This window comes from Neodiprion pinetum, chromosome 4 (genome assembly GCF_021155775.2).
Source record: "Neodiprion pinetum isolate iyNeoPine1 chromosome 4, iyNeoPine1.2, whole genome shotgun sequence".
Lineage (NCBI taxonomy): Eukaryota > Metazoa > Arthropoda > Insecta > Hymenoptera > Diprionidae > Neodiprion > Neodiprion pinetum.
In genome coordinates, this window is record NC_060235.2 from 39,534,590 (window position 1) to 39,558,416 (window position 23,827).

The window sequence follows — 23,827 nt, forward strand, 5'->3', positions numbered from 1 at the left end:
ACACGTTACTTTTTCTTTTCTTTTTTTTTCTTTCTCATTTTTAAACAATCGATTGCAGCTCACTAACGTAATGATTTGATAAATACTCAACACGCACCATATCGCAATAAAATTAATGAAAGTTATCGATTTATTCTCCAACCAGTATCCCTAGGCTGTTCATTAAACTCTGTTGGCAAACCCCTTTCATTGCTTTTCAACGATTATTCGACTCAGTTCCTGCATGCGCTTGTTTGTCCGGTTACATAAGAGCGTTGTTATCGCTGACCCAATTCCCCATGATCATCAGCGCCGAATCGCACGGGGGTCCCCTACTAGCAGTTTTTTTCTTTATTCTCTTTCTTTCCTTTCCATCTTCGTTACCGTGTCACATTTGTAATCCCACTGCGCTCTCGCAAATATGTTTGAAAATTCTTCTCATTTCATTTTTTCCACCACACCGACACGTGTAAACCTAAACCCGATAAATTTCGAAGGGTTGAACACCCTCGAAATCTGGCGTACACTCAAACAAAACCTCAGTTAAAATTTGCCTTTTTTATTCTATTATACGTGTAGATATATATATATATATATATATGTATACTTGAAGGATTTTTCATAATCTGCATGTTTCCATGAGTGAAAATGCAAGTGACGATTTCAGGTTATTGATAATTTAACTTTCTGAAAATACACAGTACCAGCATCATGCTAATATTGTATAATAAACACAAAGTCTGTAGAAAAATTGCTCAAATTACATTATACGGGATATTATTATCTTTTCAATTTCTGAGTGAGTCGGAGATTTCGAGTATTTCAATTCCATATGAAAATCATTCAAAATAATCTGATTTGATCCAAAATAAGTAATGAAACATCGTAAAAATCGTCGATACATTTTTTTTATCCCAAAATTCAACCTGATCCGTTCAAATAAATCCATTTTTTTTTTTTTTATCAAGCAATATTTCCATATTTTTTTCTTAAATATCTGCATCTCGAGAATAACTCAGTCAATTTTCAGCTCAAAATATGAAAAAGTCAGTGATTTATGATTTTTCTAATAGAATGAACCATTCTTCGACATTTTGTTGTCTTATGCATTTCTTTTCACATTCAAAATTACATTTTGCTAAAATATAACTTATTCGCCTTGACATATTGTCATAGTTAAAGAGTATCTGAGAATTCTTTCAAGCTATTCGAATCGACATCTCCGTCTCTACGGAATGATTTTTGATGTCTCATATCTTATTAAAAAGTGAAGATTTATTGATTTGCGTAGTTGATCGATTGTCGCGAGGAATCGGGAAAGCGATTTATCGATCAAATTCTGCATTTCTCCCACCCTTTTTTGTCCGCTACAACGGATTGATTAACCGGAAACCGATTCCGAAACTCAAGGCTCGCCCTTTACTTTCTAATTATAATCCAACACGGAGAAGGAGAAAGACGATTTTTAACGATCAAGATTGACGTCAGAATTTGTTCATATTATAAAATAATTACACACCGAGCCGACCGATACAAAAATGCTTAAATCGCTTAAAAAAAAAAAAAAACCTGCACGTATTTCCGGAGCTACATTTTTTCGCACAATTTTCTCACCCCTCCAAACTTTTCTTTCTCCCCGCTTTTTAGCCCGTGATTTTTGCATACGGTAATTTAGCTGCGATTTTAATTCGCGCCTTCCGCATAATGTCCAAAGTTTTGACAAAGTTGAATCTCTGCAACCGTATAACGAACCGTGCATGCAGGCTCTCTCATTGAAATTCCTAGGAAAAAAGGAACTGCGGAAAAAAAGAGAGCTGCTGCAACGACGGGATGAAATTTGCAGATGCTACAGTTGAAAACTTTTCTACGACGAGTAAACAATCGCCATCAAAGTTTCGCTGCATTATACATTTTTTTTTGCATGTACAATATGCGTACACACCATTGTTTTTTTTTTTTTTTTTTTCTGTTTTATTAAAAAGAACGAAAAGTAATTCATTACCTAAAAATGAAATACTCTCTTCAAATACTCTCTTATAATAATTGATTCAACATCTTCGGTAATTCGTCTCACATTTTTTTAACGATCAAACGAAACGGGTCCTTCTGTTAAGAAATTAACTTGAAAAGATCAGCGAAACGGATAAGTGGTTTTGAAATTTTAAACCGCCCCCAATCCCTGCGCATACGTATGTATAGTTATATACGATCGTGGTAAAACCGCAACGCCGTTTAATTTTTCAACCCTCCGGGACGATTAATTTCATTTACGTCTACGGTGAAAGCTTGTTTTTATGCTTCTTTCTATCGCTTTTTTCCATCGTTTTTTTCTATCGTTATTTTTTGTTTTTTTTTTTTTTGTCGTCTTTTTGTTTTTTTGAAATAACCTCGAATCGTGACTGATTGCAAATGTCCTTTAAAAGTAAGCCCATACCTTCTTAACGTGGAAAAAAAGTCACGCCAAGAGATTAAACTTTCGAAACTTTGAGCTTAAACTTTTCTCTCTCGCTTCCCTTTCCACTTTCCCATTAAAACCCGCGTTTTCGCATTTTCATAATAAATCGTGCGTATTTTCGTTAATAATACAGTTTTCGCGATACGTTGCTTCTGTTTCAGCTTTTAACTTGTTTTTTTTTTTTTTTTTTGTTTCTACTCATTACATTGGAAGAAACTTGCAAAGGAAATTTCTAATAAACTGATCGGCACGTTAATTTTTACGGCAGACAAAATGTTTGAAATAATTATACAATTTTACAGAATATCACTTAATATTTAAAATACGGTTAATAAAAAGCTTGGAATTAAATACTTGTCTTCTAACCATCCCGATCATCATACAGCTAAGAATAATATTAAGGAAATAAAAAATATCTCACACTTGAAACCAACGAATATATTAATGGATGAAAGTTAGAAAACTGAAATCTCAGAAACACAGCGTATCCAAGTCTACAAAGTTATTGAAAAAATTAATACCCCGATAACTTGTTACTTAATATTCGTATTTGACGTGAAGAAAGAAAAAAGCTGAACGAAAAAAAATAATAGAAAGTCGTAGCTGCACAAAAGAAAAGAGATAGATAGAGAGGGAAAATAAACTTGTTGCTATCGCGTCAGTGATAACGACTAGAATTTACCTTAGATGAAATTACAACGCGTCACTCGAGCACATCCGTTGTTGTTGTTGTTTTTGTTATTATTGTTGTTGATATTATTATTAACATTATTACTCGTACCGTGTACACGTGTTTCGGTAGACGCGTCGTGCACGATTGGGTTGGGTACCTTATATCAACATTTCGAGGTGAGCCCAACGACGATGATGTTGAATATAGGCGTCAGGCAAACGCAACTAAAAGCGAATAAACATTTGCCCCGAACAACTTATGACTGGTTTGTCTAAGTCGGCCTTACGTGGCACAATTATTAATCGTAATTACTATCATGGACGCGATGATGCTTTCGTTTTGTCCTAATAATCGGCAAAATTTTAGCAAAATTATAAAAAAAAAAATATCATTTATGTTCGATAAAAAGCTTCAGAATTTTCGTTTCCTTCGATTTAATTATTTCCTTTCAAATTTCATTATTTTACAACGTTGCACGGATGATAAATTACATTGGGTACAATAAATCAGGTGAGAAAAGTCAACCTCCGTTCTTTTATGTAATATATATGTATGTGTATATCGTATATATATATATATATATATATATCCATGTAACATATAGCGTACCGAATTTTTATCAATGCGTCATTCGGATGCAAACACAATTTTTTCGGGATGTGTGACTGTTTGCATACGAATCCATAGAGACAATGTTTAAACATTTATATCTGTATTGCATTATAAAGGTTGTGACTATGCGTCAACGATATTTCACGTCAATTATTATTCGCGTATCTTCATTGTGCTTTAATATCTGCGGGGTTATACACGCCAGAGCTTGCAGATAATTTCCACGATGAGTCATTCGAGTTGCAGGAGGATATAATAAAAAATGATCGATCGGGAAAACGTTAAAAATAGACACGACATCGAAAAGATAAAAAAAATTTAAAAAAAAAAAAAAAAACGTTAACATTGATCGCTTCGGCGTCACCGATGCGTTATATTATCTAACTGATGATTCAATCCATCGCATGCGTCGTTACGCCAATATGTCAACGCTTATATTGTTGTGATCATCGTAATCCGATTTCCGGATATCCGAATTAACGTATAATGAAGTTTTCAATGAAATGCAGTGTACGCAATAAAACATGTTTGGTCAGAATGGTTAAATTAATCTAACAATAAAAACGACACGCCGATAAAATATCACAAGACGAAAATTTTTTCCTGCGTATTGTCAAACTCTTTATCTTGTACGATGTATTTTTTCGTTCAACAAAATGATCGTCGCAATAAAATATCGGTATAATTCAAGATACACAAATACAAATAGTTTGTGTGGATATGAAAAACAAAAATTATCGTTCGAACGTATGTAATCGGCTAATTTGTGTTTTAAACTTTTTGTTATTCCCTTCTCGTTTAATTATTGAGGAAAATGCGTAACACAATAAATGAAATGTGGGAAAAAATTGAAACCGAAAGGGGAACAATAAATTTCACAGAATATTGCGGTACACAATAATTCATATCACAGGGAGAAACGTTAGACGACGTGTCACGTTGTTTTATGTTGTTTTCTCTCACTCTCACTCTCTTTCTATATAAATTAATCATCGTAACAGCATAACAGACCAACAATAATTGCCGCATTTAAACGCAATATTTTGATTGCGTATATAATGGTACATATCTATAACATAAAAAGCCAGTGAATAACACGACACGTCGCATTACGCGGCGCACCCTGTTTCGCGTGAAAACCAAAGTGACGAAGTGGGAATTAGAGGCGATTTAAGGGGCGACGGAAATTAAACCGTGCACTGAAAGCAAAATAAAGAAATAAGAAAAAGAAAGGTCGCATAGTTATACAGCTTTCGATTTATAATTCGCGTGGTGATTTTTTTCCGCAGAAAGTGTGTCAAATGAATTTATACAACGGGAGAATATTTTACGCGTTTTAACCGTGCACAAACTACCCGTTTTTACGAAGGTAGAGCGAGTCTGCGAATGCGCATGCGCGGAGTACAGAAAATACGACTTTTAAGTCCTAAGAGTTGAAATGGGTATTTTCCGCACTTCGCGCGTGCGCCGTCGCGAAAAAATCCGACATTACGCTACCCTAACCTCAAATTCGTGCTGCGTGAAAATACGCGTGACACACTCTTTTTATATGTAAATAATAGCGTGCAACGCAAAGGAGGAAAATTCGGTATTTTCATCTCGTTTATTTGCAATATTCGTCTTCGGCTCACTAACGACTCGTATTCCGAAGTTACGCTCGGCCAGAAAAGACCGAGTTTGCCTCCTTGTTGCGCAATATAGTATATCTATTGTTGTGTAAGTAAAGGTCAAGAAATCATTTCCGTAGTATATTGTAGTCGAAGATGAGTCGAGGAGAGAATAAAGAAAGACAAAGTTGGAAATAGCTAAATTTAAGGGAGGTGAATGGAATTAGGGGAGAAACTCGGAGTCTTTCTGAGCCGTTCGTTGATGATCGTGTCACGTGGCGAACAACAGGTGTTTCTGAAAAGCCTCTGAACCGTGAGGCGTTGTTACGACGGCACTGGGAGCTTTCTCTTGTAACGAGAGGAGTGAATCAATTAGGGGCTCTGCAATCTCAGCTCGGATTTTTCCCCTCCACCTGCCGGCAACAACGACGTCGGATTTTTTCGACGTTTGAATCAATGATTGGGTGGAAAATGATGAGCTGTAATTGGTTCCGACTTATTCGGGCGGGGAATGAAATTGAAAGACTAATTAAAATTAAAATGGAGGAGAAGTTTGATCAGTTGTCCGATTTTCCGAGGTGATAAAAATGTAGAAGTGTATTAGAAAATAGTTGAGTTCGCGCATTGTCGAATTTTCAAAGACGCGAAGAACTGTTTCGCATGGAATTTTAGCATAATGAATAAGTGAGTCGAAATACAGAAAAGCCAAAATGAGCCAGAATATTTTTTTTCTGTTTCACATAAATTTACATTCGACTTGATACATTTTAAAATTCTATGAAAGGGATTTCTGCGTTTTTTGAAATTCGATGTTGAGACCATTCAATTTTCTAATCTTTCCACATTTTTACCCTCACCCTGCAATTTTCACCGTAAGAATAAAATAAAAAATTACAAAAATAGCATGCAGTAGAAAAAAGCGCCACTTCGATAAGTGTGTAAAAAATTCTTACGCAATTTTCTTTCTTACAGAATTCAAAAAAAAAAAAAAAAAACAGCCATGAAGTAGCGAACGAGAATTTTAGAGGCCAGTGACGGCTTCTGCTCGTTGGATTTGAAGATGGATAAAGTTGGAGCAGATTTTCCGAAGCGAGAATGGACCAAGAGATTGAGTCTTCGGGGCAGCCGAAGAAGCCATCAGGTTAGACGATTATTCTATTATTTATGCAAACCTCGGGCGAATCATACCGGAGAGAAATTAATAATTTTCAAACTCATCGAACTTCATTTACTCGTACAGGAATGTTTAAGCTCGGTGTTAAAAACTTTTCGCTGGTATTTGGATCAGTTTTGCGAATACTCGAATTTAATTTAACGTAACCGAACTGAACTTCCGAACCGAAATTAAGCGAACATTCGAGCTAATTTGTTCGTTATATTATAAATAATTATTTCAGACATTATAGTTATTGCGATTAATTATGAAGAACAAAAATAAAAAATTAAGCTTGGTGATGCAATTTCTTCTTTTTTTTTTTCTATTTCTATTCTCTCTCTTCGATTATATTATACACAGCTAATCGAGAACTTTTTTTTCTTCACTCCCTGCATTCGACGCTGTAATTGAACAATTATTTTCTCTTCGCTTTTTATGATAATAAGAAAATAATGCAATAAGACGAGAAAAAAAAAAAAAAAAAAATTAATCGAAAAATCTATTCCAAGAATCTTTACTATGCGTTACTTAACGCTTGAAAGAATTTCCTCGCTCTTCGCAAGGCAGATATTCGAGCACCTGTACCTGTACATACATAATTTATGTACATACATACATACAGCCGTTTTTCGACCCACGAAGTAAACGTTAATTAAAACATTTAGAAAAAAGTTAATGCGTGAACAGGATTCGAATTATAATTTATTCCGGTGAGCGAATAATAATTTAAATAAAAAAAAAAAAAACGAAATTCAAGCTTATTGAATAATTACTTACCAAAAAAGCTTTTCTCGATTATTAGATTTGTTTGAGGAAAAAAAAAAATTAAAATAATGAATAAATTACCGTTTCGACGATAATTCGAAATGAAAATTTTCAGTAAAAATTTTGACAGGACTAATTTCGCACTGCGATGTATAAAAATTGACTGCATACTCATAATTATAAATGGAAAAAGAGAAAACAATGAACAAGACTCGTCGAGTTTCTTCCCGCAACTTTAGTCAGCTCTGACCTGAACTTCTCACGTTATTTCCTCTCTGTTCTTTCCTTCGTTTATTCATCGGTGTATGTACCCAAGGAGGTGGCTTATTCCTTTTCTTTTCCTTTCTTTGCGTCAAGAAATAATCAATACCTAAGTACGAATAGTTGAGTGAGCATACAGGATAGATAGAGAGAACGTCATTCGTGATATAATTCTGTGAGCCATCTTATTTCGGTGAGAGAAAGTTCGCCATTTTTCCTTTATTCTACAATGAATTTGCAAATTTTGCAGACGTTGCGAACTCCGAATATCCCTGCATTTACGCATCGATGCACGTTCGGAGTTGTTATCACGGACGTATTGAAGAGAACCCTTCAGGCATTGTTTCAATTCTGCCAATTGTAAGCGTATAACATTTTGCTTGTTTCGCCACGCCTACGTATTTTGTTCAACAACCAAAGTCAAATATTTACCATCAACGGACGTACGAACGCAAGAATATAAACCCAGAAACACTGCGAAATAAATCGGATGATTTTCAAATACAACCAAAGGCCTCGGGCGTTATGCATGTAAACGTATGAGGCATTCCATGCGAAATTTATCCCCTCACGCGTAAATACTCGTTCGAGTGAAACTGATGCGGAATTATAAGGTGATTCGGGGTCAACTGAACCAGTGTGATTATGCGGCTGCGTTGTCGACGTAATTGTAATTCACGATTATACCATAAATCGTGCGCGAGTGTCCGTTTGCCGTTCATAAACTATCATTACGCGGTTTAAGCAGGATGGGTCGAATGGCCGAAGCGCCAAATTCCGAATTCTATCGAATTTTTCTACGGCGAAACGTGAAGGAAAGAAGTCAAAGTTTGGGAAATTTAAAAATCCGAAACATCGAAATTTCGAACGATCGAAGATTTTCAGTTCCGTGAATTTCTGGCTTGTTGAAATTTCACCGCCTTGAACTATCTTCGTTTTGAATTTTCGATATTTTTACGTTCGTAATCCTGGTAATTCTGATTTTCGGTCTTGCCGATTTTTCACAACCGTTCGTTGAGTAAACTTCGCTGTGTGAGTGTATTTTAATTTTTGGAATTTTACTCCATCGATACTTCGTTTTTCGAAATTTTGCATTTCGGAAAATTGAGCCGTCGGTTTTCCGACCTTTCGAAACTTTCTTGTTTCGTCAAAGTTTAATTTCTTAACTTCAAGTTTCGCCGCGTAATAATTCGGAATTCGGCGCTTTCGGAACTTTTCAAATTCGTAACTTCAACCCCGCCCCGTTGAATGTAGAGGTCTGCTACAAGAGTTGCGGAAAAGAGTGGAAATCATTGGAATGAAAATTATGTTACTCTAAGCCACGTGTTATAACTTGTACCTAAATAAAATATTACGCCGGTGTGATCGATCGGTCGTAAATCATATACAACGGAATTTCACAGATCCAGGCTATTTATTTATGCGGGTCGATGAATTTACCCAACTTTCGGTGTATTATATGTATGTATTATATACACCTGAATCGTTACCGATGATAAACGTCTCGTTCAAGCCCGATAAACACTTGCGGAGCTGTACATTTTCCGAAGAAAGACAGATAAAGGAGGGGAAGTTTTTTCAACAATTTTTTTTTTTTTTTTTTTTCACTCTCTTACGACCGAGTATCAAGCGTTTTGGTAAGAATAGAATTTAACGCGCGATGAAAAATAAACGGGATGAAAAACTTGTGAATGTAATAAAAGTTTTAACTTTATAACGCGGGAAATGTGAATTCAAAAACTTGATTCAAAAAATTTTACGAAAAACCGTCCGACGAACGCAAAACTGATGTCCAATGGCGTTTTTTTTTTTTTTTTTTTCTTTCATTCCTATTCGATTTTCTCGATACAATTGTAACCATGATTTTTGTTGGTAGTTTTTTTTTTTTTTTTTTTTTATGTTACTGTTTACATCAGTAGTAAAATTTTAGCACAACTTTTACAGCGTCAGGACGATTTTTAATGTTTTGCTTTTCCACAAGGTTTAACACCTGCGACGTGAAATTTGAAAGACGCGTTGCCGGTGTTTACGATCGTCGATGGTCGTTTTATTTTATTTATAGATAAAAGGGGAGACCGTGGAAAAGCAAAAAAAAAAAAAGTTATACACAAAGCTCGTTTATTTCATAATTAGTTACGATATTTTTGAGGAGAAAAAAAAATTTGTGTACATATGCATAACGTTAATACACGCATACGCCTGATTTATAGATAACGGGGATGGTGAAAGGAAACTTTATGACCGTTGCGTTGATATTATGTAAATCCCAGTCTGCAATTTCGTTCCTTTAAAAATAACAACTCTCTTATCCACTTGCCGATGCGTTTGCGGAAATTCGCAAGGATGATCCAGGAAACCGTCGGAAATTCTTTTATCTTCAATATTCTCGTTTTTACCAATATTTCTTTTAATTTGAACGAAACACCGAATCGATTTTGAATATCGGCTTCTATGGAGTGAGAAATACCAATTTGTTTATCAAGGACAAGTTTGCGAAAAAAAAAAAAAAACAAACAAAACGAGACATTGCATTTCGTACTCATTTATACCGAATGTTGAATTTTTTTTTTTTTTTTTTTGCCGACAGAATATCGAGATTGTATTGCGATTTTGTTTTGAATGTTTTCCCTCTGAATTTATCCGTTCAAGCCGCCGCTTTCAAGCCTTCTCTTGAAGCAGCTAAACTTTAATAACGTGAAGTTATGAAAATCCCATCTGACGTGGATAACAAAGTCCGCGTTTCCCGGTTCAACATTAGAGAGATTAAATAAATATACTACCATGCGTGATGTAATTCACTGAGGAGAATTTTGTTTGATACAGAACTGATAGAAAATTCTAATGAATTTGGTGTACTTAAGATAAGAGTTTAAATATTGTTGAGATCGGAAGAAAATTTAGTACAAGCAGCTATATTTAGTTGAATTATAGTAATCGATGTCAAATTTTTTCTGTATTCTGTGCAGCATGTTAATTTTTTTCTTCAGCTTACTGCACTTTTTGAATTAAACAATACCTCGAAAGTAATTTATTTTTATATCAGTGTTCCATCGTCACAACAATCGATGGGAAATGTACGTAATGCAAGTGACTTCGATCAAAAAGAACAGTAAAACGTACTAGATTTGACTAATTACAGTAAGAAAACTAATTTCCTTTTTTTTTATCCAGAACGATATTTTTCTATTATCGGTGAAAAATGTAAATATTATAAGAGAACTGTATATTTTGTACGGTAAGGCATAAGTAAAAATTTTCAGATATTCAAATTTTGTAATTTCTGCACTTTCGGAACTTTGACTTGCCGGAGTTACGCTCTTCGGAACTTTTCACTTTCGGAACTTTGAGCGCGCCTCTCAAGCTTACGATTAAACACTCACTCGCACGTGCTTTCACTTCTGCCTTCCATTCCCGGCTCACTCGCAAGTAGCAAAAGTCCGTCTTTAGTCAGACACGCGATACAATATTCGAGATGTTGTCTTACGCGTTGGCGATGTAGGGCTTCGAGGCGATTAGAAATGCATGAGATAACGCGACGCAATACGAGGTCTGTAAACGCCCTCGGCACTTCGATTCCAATCTCCTTTTCCTCTTCCCTTTTCTTCCCGGCCGTGTTTTCCTTTGCTACGAAATTCCGCTCCCGTTGTTGGTTTGTTTTTTTTTTTTTTTCTAAATATCTTAAATTTCTCGTGGACCCTTGTTTTCCCTTTCTTTTCAACTCCCGTTTCGTGTACGCCGATAGGTATCGAATTTTATCATACGTAGAATCAAATTTCACGGTGAATCGTAAAAACCCCCGGGGAACCTGTTTCTTGTTATATAACATCGTCTTTAAGTCGGGAAATTTTCTCTTAAAAATTATGAGCTATTTATACGCGTATCGTTGTATTAGCCGAAATTCTTCATAGAAATGTGTAAGAGTGATCTATAAAATTTTCTATCTTGCAGACCGAATCGATGAAATCCATACCGATGTAAAAAAATGTTTCGAAATTTTCGATCGCTGCTTGCAGAAAAGTAACAGGAAAATTTCTGTACGGAAGGAATATTTAAAGACTGAAATGGAAAAAGAATTTTCGAATCGGTTAAAACGGCGATTCTCTGCGACCCCGTATTAAAGTCAGCCGTAACTTAAAGGCCGCAGGGAGGCGAGATTGAACGGATTTTGAGAATAAGAGGGTGAAATATCCGTCCAGCTTCCCTGATAACGTGACGTCTTGATGTTACCGCTGTGAAAGGGGAAACCTGGATGGCGGGTCTTTTGTACGCGTAGAGAGATTACGCCGCTGAGCTTACGCCTTTACTTAAAGTCGCCGGTGAATCGAAGAGGGACGGCGTTGTAGAAAAATGCATTCACCATGCACAGCTCCAAGTATAGCCGGATAGGTACGCGCAGAGAATGAAATATGTTGCTCGAATCTCCTGCGATAAGTGAGAAGAGCCTTCGTTGTCAGGCAGGATTACATCGCGTCAGTCACGTTTTACTATCTTCGTAATATGCCTGTGCGATATAACGCGCAGATCCATACGATACTGCAGCGACTACGTGTGTTTGGAAAAGAGACGGAATTTCAGTGTGCCTGGAAAAGGAAATTGAAAAACGTCTCTTTTACGTCACACAATACTCGATTTTAAATCGAAATCCTTACGCTGATACATTCAGTTTCACTTTACCGATCGGTTATGTTATTGTGGAACACGACTCGAAATAATTTTGTGTGTAACATATCTTTTGTGCAACATTTCGTGAAATGTATTTGCTGTTGCTAGACTCGGAGAAAACTCGTTTTTTTTTTTCTAAATAATCGATTTGTAGACGCATTTTGTAGAAAATTTTCTCGTGGAGACACAACATTTCGTTGTAAATACCAAAATTAATGAAACAATTGTTTCGGAATTGCAAAGAAATTTGATTCAATAAAATATACTTATAAATACGAAATCTCGATTTTAATTTCGTCATTTTAATGAAATAATACTTTTCTCATGGTATTATCAAAATATTGAATATACTCTGGTAGATTCGACTAAATCGCTTCACGCAATTCACTAAATCTATTCGGTGGACAAAGATTAGTCAAATTTACGAAATCATGAGAGCTACTAATTGATTCCCGCTATCAAGTGATACGTTACATCGTTAGTCTGTAAAATTATTTGTCAAAGTGGCAAAATACTCTCTGTAACGCGTTGAAAATCCTTTCTCGCAAGAGAAGTGAGACGAACAGTTATTAGGAGGGGCTGCAGCCGTTTGTCTAGTGTAATCAGCAAAAGTAAATCATTCGTGGTCGAACACCGTTCAGTCAGCCTGTCGATTCGCAATGGGATATTTCTTCGTCGTTGTTCGATGTGGCACTTGATTCGTCTAGCATAAATTACAATCAAGCGATAGTTTTCTCGGTTACAGCGATTGACCAATCAATTTTCAATCCTTACAAAATAATTTCACTGTGTAAATCTGATTTCGCAATCAGAACAAAATCTATGGGGTTGTGATGCCAAACATTTTCTTAGACATCATCAAAACATTTCGTTTTCTGCGCTCTATAAAATCAACTAAACGTTTTGCTTGTGTAAAAATAATATTTGGTCAGATGTATGTAAACCCTGGAATCTCTTTGCAAGGACTAAATGTTGGTCGTTACGACCAGATTTTTTTTTTTAGTGTATAGTGATGCTCGAGTGTTAGAATATCTTCGAAAGAAAAAAAAAAGAAAAATTGTATGGTTATTTTGGGCGAGGTTTTGATCGGCTCGTGTGCGTTATATTTGCCAACTAGTCCTCTTGGGCCGAAGCCCGAGAACCTAAACTCTGCAAGACTGCACCGAGGGTGAGCAAAGTAACCTGATTCTATTTACAGCTGTTGGAAAGGACATTCCGAGTGACTGCCTCCTTACGTAAGTTATTATCTTTGACGCGAGTGTAACTTACGTTGGGTGAAAATTTACTGCAGTCTCACGGGCAACTCGCGCGAATTTTATTGAAAGTATTTTATTCGTTTTTATCACGCTATCACGCAAAGCATTGCGGCTTTACGGTATAAAATCTCCCGCAGCTTTGACATTTTTTCCTACCAAAACTACTTACATTTCGTCTTGATCAATTTTTTCCTCTTTATGGAGGAAATCGTTAAATTCGTTCGCACCGCAATTTGGAAAGTGAGAAATATTTAAACTCGATGGCATCGATTTCCAGTGATATAAAATTGCCTAGCAAATGGAAAAGAAGAGAAAAGAACACGAGTAAAAAGAAAGAAGGAAAAATCGGATTACGACATCCGTGCGATATCGAGTTTGGATTTGGAAAAAGGAGCCGTCGGAAAAGTTCCAGTCAGACATCCGCTGTCACAGGAGTTCAATCCGTCGTTTGTCAAGCATAAGGTTAAAACTGATACACGCGCATATTCGGCGGTGAGGAAAAAAAATTCCAAAATGTCACTCTGCTCAAGAATCTGTTTCTAAATAAATAAAATAAGTGAGCATAATTAGAACATATAATGACGGGTATGGTCTACGAAACAGTCGGGCATCTCATTTAAGCAATACTTCCAAAGATGCAACCTTTCTCATAGAAATCGCACGAAATCGCAAAAGTAAATTCGTAAAATTCATGCAATTTCTTTATTTCTACATGAAGTGAAAAATCATTGAAGTCTTTTTGTTTAGAATTGTGTATAGCTTTGGGCTGTCAAGCTCTTTTTCGGGTTTGGGATACGTGGACTTCGATATTTGGAGATATATACGACAACGTCGAAATCGACTAGGACACTACTCAGCGTTTTAATAAAATAGTTCGTTCTTTTCACAGTCTTAACGCAAATTCACCCGATGTTTCTTCCATTTTACGATCCGGCATCAACTTCTAGGGGGGGGTACACCATGCAAGCAAAAAAAAATACTGCAACTTTGCGATTTTTTTTTGAAAAAACGGATTTATTTATGAACATGCGGTCTTGAATACATTAATATATAAGTCTTTGAGAACTTTAAAAAATTTTTTTATTGTCGAAAAATTTCAAAATGGCGTCGTGACAGTTGGATCCCCAAAGCCGCTCGGAAAAATGGGGTGCGAGATTTGGTGGAGTCGTGGATAGTCCTAGAACACACAAATTACAAAAAATTAGTTGTATATTATGTTTTCTTGTCCACTACGTACCACTTTTTTGATATCTAGTCTAAAAAATTTTTTTTGACCGTTTGAAGTCGCAAAAACGTGTTCGAAAAATTGAAAAAAAAAAAATCGTCACTTAAACAATCATAAAAAATTTTTGAGACTAGATATCAAAAAAGTGGTACGTAGTGGACAAGAAAACATAATATACAACTAATTTCTTGTAATTTGTGTGTTCTAGGACTATCCACGACTCCACCAAATCTCGCACCCCATTTTTCCGAGCGGCTTTGGGGATCCAACTGTCACGACGCCATTTTGAAATTTTTCGACAATAAAAAAATTTTTTAAAGTTCTCAAAGACTTATATATTAATGTATTCAAGACCGCATGTTCATAAATAAATCCGTTTTTTCAAAAAAAAATCGCAAAGTTGCAGTATTTTTTTTTGCTTGCATGGTGTACCCCCCCCTTAAAGCACAAACCCTAATTCCGTATCACATCTTACATAACGGAGCTTGGATGTATGCGAGTATGTACACTTGGGGACAATGAATCTGAAACGGGTAATTTTTTACACTAGACAGTTACGTTGGCAACACAGAGAAACCTGCAGCGCCACAGTCGGCCGAGCGCGAAACAAACTCAATCTCAATAAACGTAACATAGAGTCATGTGGGGCAAGTGTGCGCAGCGGGTAAGTGTGCGCAGGCTCATTTTTTATAAAACTGTTGACAGTAGAGTAGGGGAACTGACTGCCTTTAGTAGTCACTACGACGTTGGACAAAAGACTGGAGTCTTGTCTGACAAGGTTACGTAGTTTTAGTAATATTGGTAAGTAAAAATTTTGGTTATAATTCTTACGATTTTTCTCAAGTTGTGATCGAAATACTTTTATATTCATATTACGGTAATCAGTATTTGTTGTATCCAAGTATACTCGTTTATATATCTAGTTTTACTAATTACATATCAAAACTTGGTAGAATGACGCAACAGTGTTTAAATTTAACCTAATTTTGTACAGGCGGTTTGGGTTAAGTGTGCGCAGAAGGTTGTGGGGTAAGAGTACGCATATTTCAATGCGTACTTTTACCCCGATAGTCACAGTTGTTTGTGTATTGACATTTCTTTTTATTTGTTTCAGGTTATACTTATATATTTTATAAAAAAAATCGACAATGCCTCGAAATTATAAGCGGAAGGCTCCACATAGATCCGTCGTTTCAAGTGATCAATTTGATGCTGCTAAGCGATTAATTGCTGAAGGCTTAAGTAAAAGAAAAGCAGGTGAACAAGTTGGAATGAAGGAGAGTACTCTGAGGAAACGTTTGAAATCTGACTCAACTGCAGCTAAATTAGGAAGATTTACTCCAACATTTACTATTGAGCAAGAGAATGAGATTTATAACTATTTGAAAAGATGTGATGATCTCTATTATGGCCTTAATATGACCACTCTAAGAACACTGATCTACGAGTATGCTGAATTAAATCATATTTCTCATCGTTTCAATAAGAATTCAAAGATGGCTGGACGTGATTGGGTATATGGTTTTTTAAAAAGACACCCTGACTTAAATCTACGACAACCCACGCAAACTAGCATAGCTAGAGCAATGGGATTTAATCGTATTCAAGTTAATCAGTTTTACGACAACGATATAGTTTAACTATATTTAACAAGCTACCGTTTAAGTTATTATAAGTGCGTACCCGCAGTGCTGCGCACATATACCCCGATATTGGGGTAAGTGTACGCATTCTGACTAAGTTTTATTTTATTATTTTTCTAAAATTACCATTAAGTAAATTTGATTTCATGTTATGTAATTGTTAAATCAATAAAGCCTTTAAATGAACAACTTTTTTTTAATTTATTTCATACGAAAATTATAATTTTATAATAATTGAAAAAAAAATGCGCACTCTTGCCCCACATGACTCTAACCCATGACCGTCGAATCTAACCTTAGAATATCCGTCAATCTAACAAGTCATTATCCCCGCGGTATTTTCAGGTTAGATTCGACGGTCATGGGTTATGTTACGTTTATTGAGATTGAGTTTGTTCGCCGTTCGGCCGACTATGGCGCTGTAGGTTTCTCTGTGTTGCCAACGTAACTGTCTAGTGTAAAAAATTACCCGTCTCAGATTCATTGTCCCCAAGTGTACATACATCGTACATACTACGGCTGTTTCGCACTGCCACGCCACACTGGCACAAAACGCAAGAACGCAACCTAGCGGGGCATGGAATTCGACTAAAAGCCTTCTCCGCTGTGATACGTTGCTCGATATTACTTCTAGGTTGTAGGCAGGTACTGTGCCTTATACAGGAGATATACGTATACACGTATGCATACACATCGGAAATCCTCAGGGTTTCCATACACCCACGCCCGACATATCCAGCGAGAACCGTTGCGAAGCAGCGTTGATTTCATCACCTAGGAATGCTTTCGAGACACTCTCTCCATCTCTATCTCTCTCTCGAGCGGATGTTGCTTGATCAACCCGTGCATCCATCCTTGTCCTCATACTCTCGAGATAAGCCGAAGCACTTACAGCGGGTGAAATTCCCGTGGTATTCCAAATTCCAGGACGACACGTGTGATCCCGTGTTCTCCAAGCCCTTTGTCACCGTCGCTGATCCTCAAAAAGGATGATGAAAAACCGACAATTGTTACATTGTTAGGTCGCGAAATATACCACACTGTTGCTTAATGCGAATGCTGGAATAACAGCGGATTCTACACGGATGATACTATGCTCAGTGAGTTTGTCCGTTGTGTATTATATTGATTTGCAGAAATAACCACATGCTGGGTGAGGGGATATACATCCAAGCCACTTGCACTCCGGTAATTCCAAGTCCGGTCTGCAAACTCCTGCGAAACGTCACGTGTCGCGGAATATTTAACCGATCTCGAGTCAAGCGTGAAGTTGTAATGTAATATCAAGTCTGGAAAGACTGAGCACTGTAAAGCTGCGGCCGTTTCACGGAGCTCTTGTTCAACCTACTTGATACGTACGAAGTGGCAGTCTTTCAACTTTTCACAAAAGTTGCGTGGATTCATGAACTTTGTGTGATTCTCGACACCGAACTATACTACCGGCGCCTTCATGATTCCTGAACAAAAATAACACCCACAAAAGCTACTCGACTGAGTGAACGCCATTCAGTCGAGAATCAAAGGGTTGTGGTTTCGGATTTTACACTCTAGAGTTCGCTCGTCTGCGACGTAATCGAAAGTAAATAACGCCGTCGAAGCGTTCGGCCAAGGGTGGAAAAACCGATTAATCCGTATTACAATTTTTTTCAATTGCAATCCGTTGAACCGACCCTCAACATCTGTTTGGTCTACGTTTACATCGAGGATAGGTATGGAGGACATGCAAGTTCATACGTTGATGAATGGACGAACTGTGTTCCTATTCATAGCTTTTTCCCTCTTGACCTGCAGTTGAATCAAACAGAAATAAGTACTCTTAAGGGAAAAGTACGACGCTGAAACTCTGCAAAGTGTACTATAAGGTGCACCGTTTGTGATCACTGTATCAGTTTTGGCAGCCTTTAGAAAATTCTGCATGTATTTATTAACTTGACCTTGAATCTCTTCATTCGCTCGATTCACGACTGAATTCCGACTGGGAGGAAGGTCTGGACTGCAGAAGTTTTCAGTATAGATACTTGGTACAAGGTTTACGCTTTGTTCCTTACACCATTTGTGGCGGTAACCTCGGCTTGGGCGTGATAAATACGACTACAACTGGTAGCAGGGTACCAAGGTGACCAGAACCGGTAGATCTACCCTATTGGCGAAAACCACCACCGCCTCTTTGACGTGACATAATCGCGATGTTCGAGTTGTATATGACACATTGCTCGAGTATCACGCGGGCAGATCGCAAGCGAGATACTCGCGTGGCTCGAGCCCGTAGAAAAACGTGGCTAATTTATACGTACGAAATATGAATTTGCAATTCAGGGCGAACTTCAGGGCGCCGTTGGACACGGCAGGACTGGCGGAGGTGGATCCAAGACCACGAGGAGATGGACCAGCCTTCGGCAACACGTGACGCACGGCGCCATGTCCGATGGTTCGAAACCGGCCATCGAGTTGCTTCTCGACCCTCCCCAACAATCGAGGCCTGGAACACCCGGCTCTCAGCCACACTCGCCAAACACACCGAGGACGCCTCACACTCCGGTACGGAAGTCCAATTGGGAGGTTATAGAACACTTCACTGGAGCCCCGAGGCCTTCCATCGTCACGGTGAGTCGTTTTTTAGGAAATCGCATGTTATACGCTGCCCTGTGTCGATATGCACGTCTCTTCGACCGCGACGAAAGGAGGGACGAGAATCGTTTCAAAACTGATGCTTCGGCTGAGGGATGCTCCTTTTTATCTCGCGAGGAAAGGGTACCCCAGGTCGATATCTCCGATCCCATTTCTTTTGCAATATGTTAGAGTAGAGTGAAAAATAAGCGACACGTCATTTTTTTATCTGCCATTAAACACGTTAACGGGGTGAAACCAGCCCCCATAGTGCGGCATGTCAAAAGGCGATTTGACAGTTTCACCCGCAGGAATGTAGCATTTTTTAAATCAATAGAACTGGAAAAGTTTTCTCATAACAAGAAATGAAAGATGTAGTTTTCTGAATTGAAAAGAAAACAGCCGTATCGCCTCTTGACATGCCTTACTTTGGAGGCTGGTTTCACCCCCTCAACGTGTTCAATGACAGATAAAAAAAATATGTGTCGCTTAGTTTTTAGTCTACTATAACATATTACAAATGACGTGAAATAGGAGAGATCGATCTGGGATATCTTCCATGTCAGTCTTTACCCGATCAATGAACTTTCAAATACCTCACCGGCAGCTATTGAAAATCCTCTCACACTCTCCAATATAGGTGGACAGCCGTTTGATGCTGCTGGAGAAAATTTGCCACCTCTCTTATAAGCCTGTTTATATCTTGATGACATATCCAATTTTCGTTGATTTTTATATGTACCAAGTTACTACGAATGTGGAAAAAATTCGCAGCCACTAATTTGCTTTTCAGGGTTTCCTCTCACGTTTTTGGGGAGGTGAAAATGAATTATTATGACGAGTACTCACGGCTGGTGGAAGAAGTTTATCCTACATTGTAAATGTTTTTTGCTTGTTCTTCTTACTCTTCTTTTTCACTTCCTACATTCTTTTCATCCGGTGGTTATCAGTCATATTTGATGACAGCTCGAAACGTTGGAACGATCGCCAGTAATACATTTATTTCACTCTCTCTCTCTCTCTTTCCTGTCTCTTTCCGGAGGTTGGTACGTGACACTCCAGATCACATTTATTTTCATGAGCTCCTTTTTCACGCTGGCAGATTTTGGATGTTTCATTGTTACAGGGTTCAGAGTCACAGTTTTCCGCTCCCTCAATTCTCTCTTTCAAAAATGTTGTTTGTCATCAACCACTGAACACGGCAGCCGCTTTTCATTTTCGGAAGTGTGAATCTCGACTTTTTTCATCGACTTAACCGACCGTTCTACAACAACAACACCAACAATTGTCGGACCCGTAACAATCCTCCAGTTCTCCAAATGGGACCGGAAGTGGCGACACACGAAGCGTCGACGCTCGCCTAATTGGCCATCATCGACAAGGTGCAACAGCGGCGAATTCGATAATCGATCAAGCGACGTAGCGCATGGTTGACTCATTGGCACAATATCGAGCGTATCGGTCGTTCACTCGACCGTGAAACACCCGCCATTGTGTTTAATACAAAATCTCGATCTGTTGCAGGTTGGACGAGGATCGGAAGTCGGAGTCGGACTGTCAAGTGACAGGGACGCGATCATGGAGGCAGCTGTCAACGCCGGGATGACACGAAGAAGGCCTCGATGTGGCCTCAGTCGTTTTCTCAGCGCTCTCTGTGCCTCTCATCGATTCAGAAACCTCCAGGTTAGATACTCTATTTGAATACGGACCACTCTGGTGCAATTCCGGTGACCAGCTGCAGCACCACGCGAATTTATTGTCCCTCTAACGATCAAAATTACACGGTTCAATTACCGGCGGAAATTCCCGTACTATGCGGCATTGTCCAATTTCCGTGCCTTGATGCTTTCTATGGACATCGTACCTACGAGAAAATAGTTTATTTTTTGTTAACAATTACGTATTTTTGACTGCGGCGGAATAAATGGTTCGTTATTATTATCATCAGATTTTAGTTACGCCACATACGATTTTTTAACTCTTAACAAATTTTTATCGATCATTAATCAGCTGAAAAAAAATTTAATGATAATAACTTACAAAACATTTGTTCCATCATATCCAAATGTACGTTTGTTAACAGTAAATATGTTCTTTTCTCAATGTGGCGTGGAGAATTATTGTATAATGCTTAAGATAATGCTATTGTTGTTGATATAATTTCTTCGGTAATTGATAGGATTTTAAAGATGCGCGGAACGTATAGCTGGGTCAAAAATGAGCTGGATCAAAAAGATAACAGAAGGAGAGTTAAATTTGACAAATGAAGCTGATTCAGATAAAAATGTTTCATTACTGAATTTCAATTTTAAACACCTTGTTATTAACCAAGCACAGAGTATTACCACATTATTCGAAAATTTTTATCCGTCGATAATTAGTTTACTTTTATTGGCAAACGAATTCTCTACAAATTGTCCGACAGAATTCCTTTCTTGAGTTCGTCAGTTGGCAAAGCAGAAAATAAAAATAAAAATACAAAAAACACGAAGAAAAATCCGATACATATACAATCGTAAAAACTGGCAGATTTTGAGCTTGCTATTGATCAAGAAATACGTTATCGTTGATCACAATTTAGCTTCGACGATCTGGACAGAATTTCTTTACAAATAAAATCATAATGAAATAAAAGAATAATGAGATTTCTGTAAAGTCGTTAAATAATGAGTTACTGTTTCGAATAGTCGAATCTCAATGTTTTAAAATTTTTTCTACCATCAGGAAAAACTGTTTTTAATTAAATATTAAAGCTAGATTAACTTCACCGACACTGTTTATAAGCTCTGTTTCGTCACGTCTTTGTTTCAACGCCTCATCAACTTGACCGTATAAACCCCGTACATCCTTAAGGTACTTTTTATCCTTGTGTTAACGGGTTTTCGAGGGTTTGTAGTCGATTCGGGGGAAATGCCCGACTGACGTCGATAACCGGCGAAGATAGATGGATGTAATTAATTACTCGGCTATTCTCCGATACTCGATACCTTGTACGTTTGGAACACCGTCTCGATCCTTGTAGGTACTTGGAAAACTTTGCGAATTGGAAAGGGGTGGATTACAACAGTTCGCCATTCGACTGTCTTCGAATAACCCACCCTGTTTACCCTCCGTTCTTCCAACGTTTCTAAATCTTTCTTTCCCAACTTTTTCGACAAACGCGTTGCGCAGCCTCCGCCGAAAAGTTCTTCCCTCGATTTCGGTGGAAAAATATCTCATGCATAACGTATCCGAGCTTCGACCATTTGTTGAGTTATCCTTTTATTTTATTTTGTGTTTAATTTTTTTTTTTTTTTTTTCTCTTCACAATCATTTCTCTTCCACACAGAGATCATGAAATTTCGATGAAATCTGTCCGATACTCCTGAGAATCGCGCGTTGGCCGGAGGAATAAAAAGAAGAAGAAATCGTCGGTTACGATCGAGAAAAATATCGTCTACGCCTTGATTATTTCATGGCAAAAGTTCGCTCGGAGGATGCACGGAGGGAGATGAAATCATTTATATAAATACAAGAACCCCTTTTCTACGGTAGCGCAAAATCACTGACTCGTCTAGTTTTCCCCTGCAATTTTAAGCCGCTTTCAATCATCCCGCTTCACACAGGCCTCGTGGCTGAGATTTTCAAAAAATATGGGGTAATTGGTATGATCGCAAGTTCGAAGTAGGAAGATGAAAATTAGAGAAATGAACGAAGGGATCCAACCGCGGCGCTATTGAAATTTGCTTTTTCATCGAACCGCACGAATATACATACGAGATGAGGATTAAGGAGGATTTCAGTATTCCTTTTCCGTCTTCGACCGACTGTCTTTGTCACTGACTGACTGACTGACTGACTGGCATTGAAACGTGACGCGAGTTTAATGTCGTAGATTCGAGTCGCGTAGAGTTAACTCACCGCGAGGATAATATCATCTTTAGGCACGGTAGAGGCTTCTTCCGAAGGAAATGAAAAATTCACCCACATCCACATACTCACACACGCACGCTTTATGTAACACACTTTCACCCGCAAGTTCGGAGGGTTCAACTGGGTGTTCGCAATGGTTTCCATCCCACTCCTGTCACCTCGCTCTGGTAGGTACAAGGACTTCCCTTTCGGTCCCATCCAACCAGCTATAACCGACGAGTATCGCACTAGGGATACTGCTGGAAAAGTGGAGGAAAAACGGAGGGTCAGAAAAGGTTGAAAAGCAAAAAAAAAAAAAAGAAGTTGTTACTCCCGTCACAGTGATAAATGTCTATATTTAATTCATCAACCGCCGTCAAGCTTGTCTCGTCAAACATTTTACAACACGATATCGTAATACGATCGAAGTCACTTTTGAACCGAAACGTTTTTAAGGTCGTAGGTTTTGCAAGATAGAAACAACAATTGTCGTAGGATTTGTCAAATTTTTCAAATTCTTGTTCAATTTCCAACTCAATGATTAAACCTAACCTAACATCTGTTATCGATTCCGTTATCGGGTGCAACCGATGTGTGTGCATCAAGTAACTTCTTTGTACGGCGCTTAGATTGATTCAGCACTCAGCATTGAGGCTGCGCTGGAAACGATAAAATCCTCTGAATATTCTTACTAGAATTCATACGATCAGCATCTCCGATCATTGTTTCCTTGTGGGTGAAATGCTGCACTTTTTTCCCATCCCATCGGCAGCTCATGGTGTGTACAGAAAGCCGGCTGGTATTATTACACGTTTCCATGGTGATTCGGTATCGAGTGTTGTACTTGGCTAAAGGCTATTCATGATAAGGCAACTTTTTTCACACGTATCCGCCGGCTTCTTTATCAGTTTTTACGATAAAATCGAATTTTATATCCTGTGTATTTTATATATGTATGTATATATGAAAAAAAGTGAAAGAGAAACTGTGTTATTATCGACCGATGCTGTATAGCGTATTAAACACGCCTTTGCA

General features: G+C 37.8%; 1 protein-coding gene across 3 annotated transcripts in view; it reads left to right on the top strand.

Moving 5' to 3' along the window:
• The window catches only part of LOC124215870 (adenylate cyclase type 6), a 112,375-nt gene that overhangs the window by 7,926 nt on the left and 80,622 nt on the right, over window positions 1-23,827 (top strand). For all 3 annotated transcript variants that reach the window (XM_069134948.1, XM_069134949.1, XM_046619721.2), the window contains 3 exons: window positions 6,299-6,467; window positions 18,611-18,898; window positions 20,426-20,584. In XM_069134948.1, coding sequence (XP_068991049.1) covers window positions 6,387-6,467; window positions 18,611-18,898; window positions 20,426-20,584 — 528 coding nt within the window. In that variant the 5' untranslated portion in view covers window positions 6,299-6,386. The remainder of the gene's footprint in view (window positions 1-6,298; window positions 6,468-18,610; window positions 18,899-20,425; window positions 20,585-23,827) is intronic.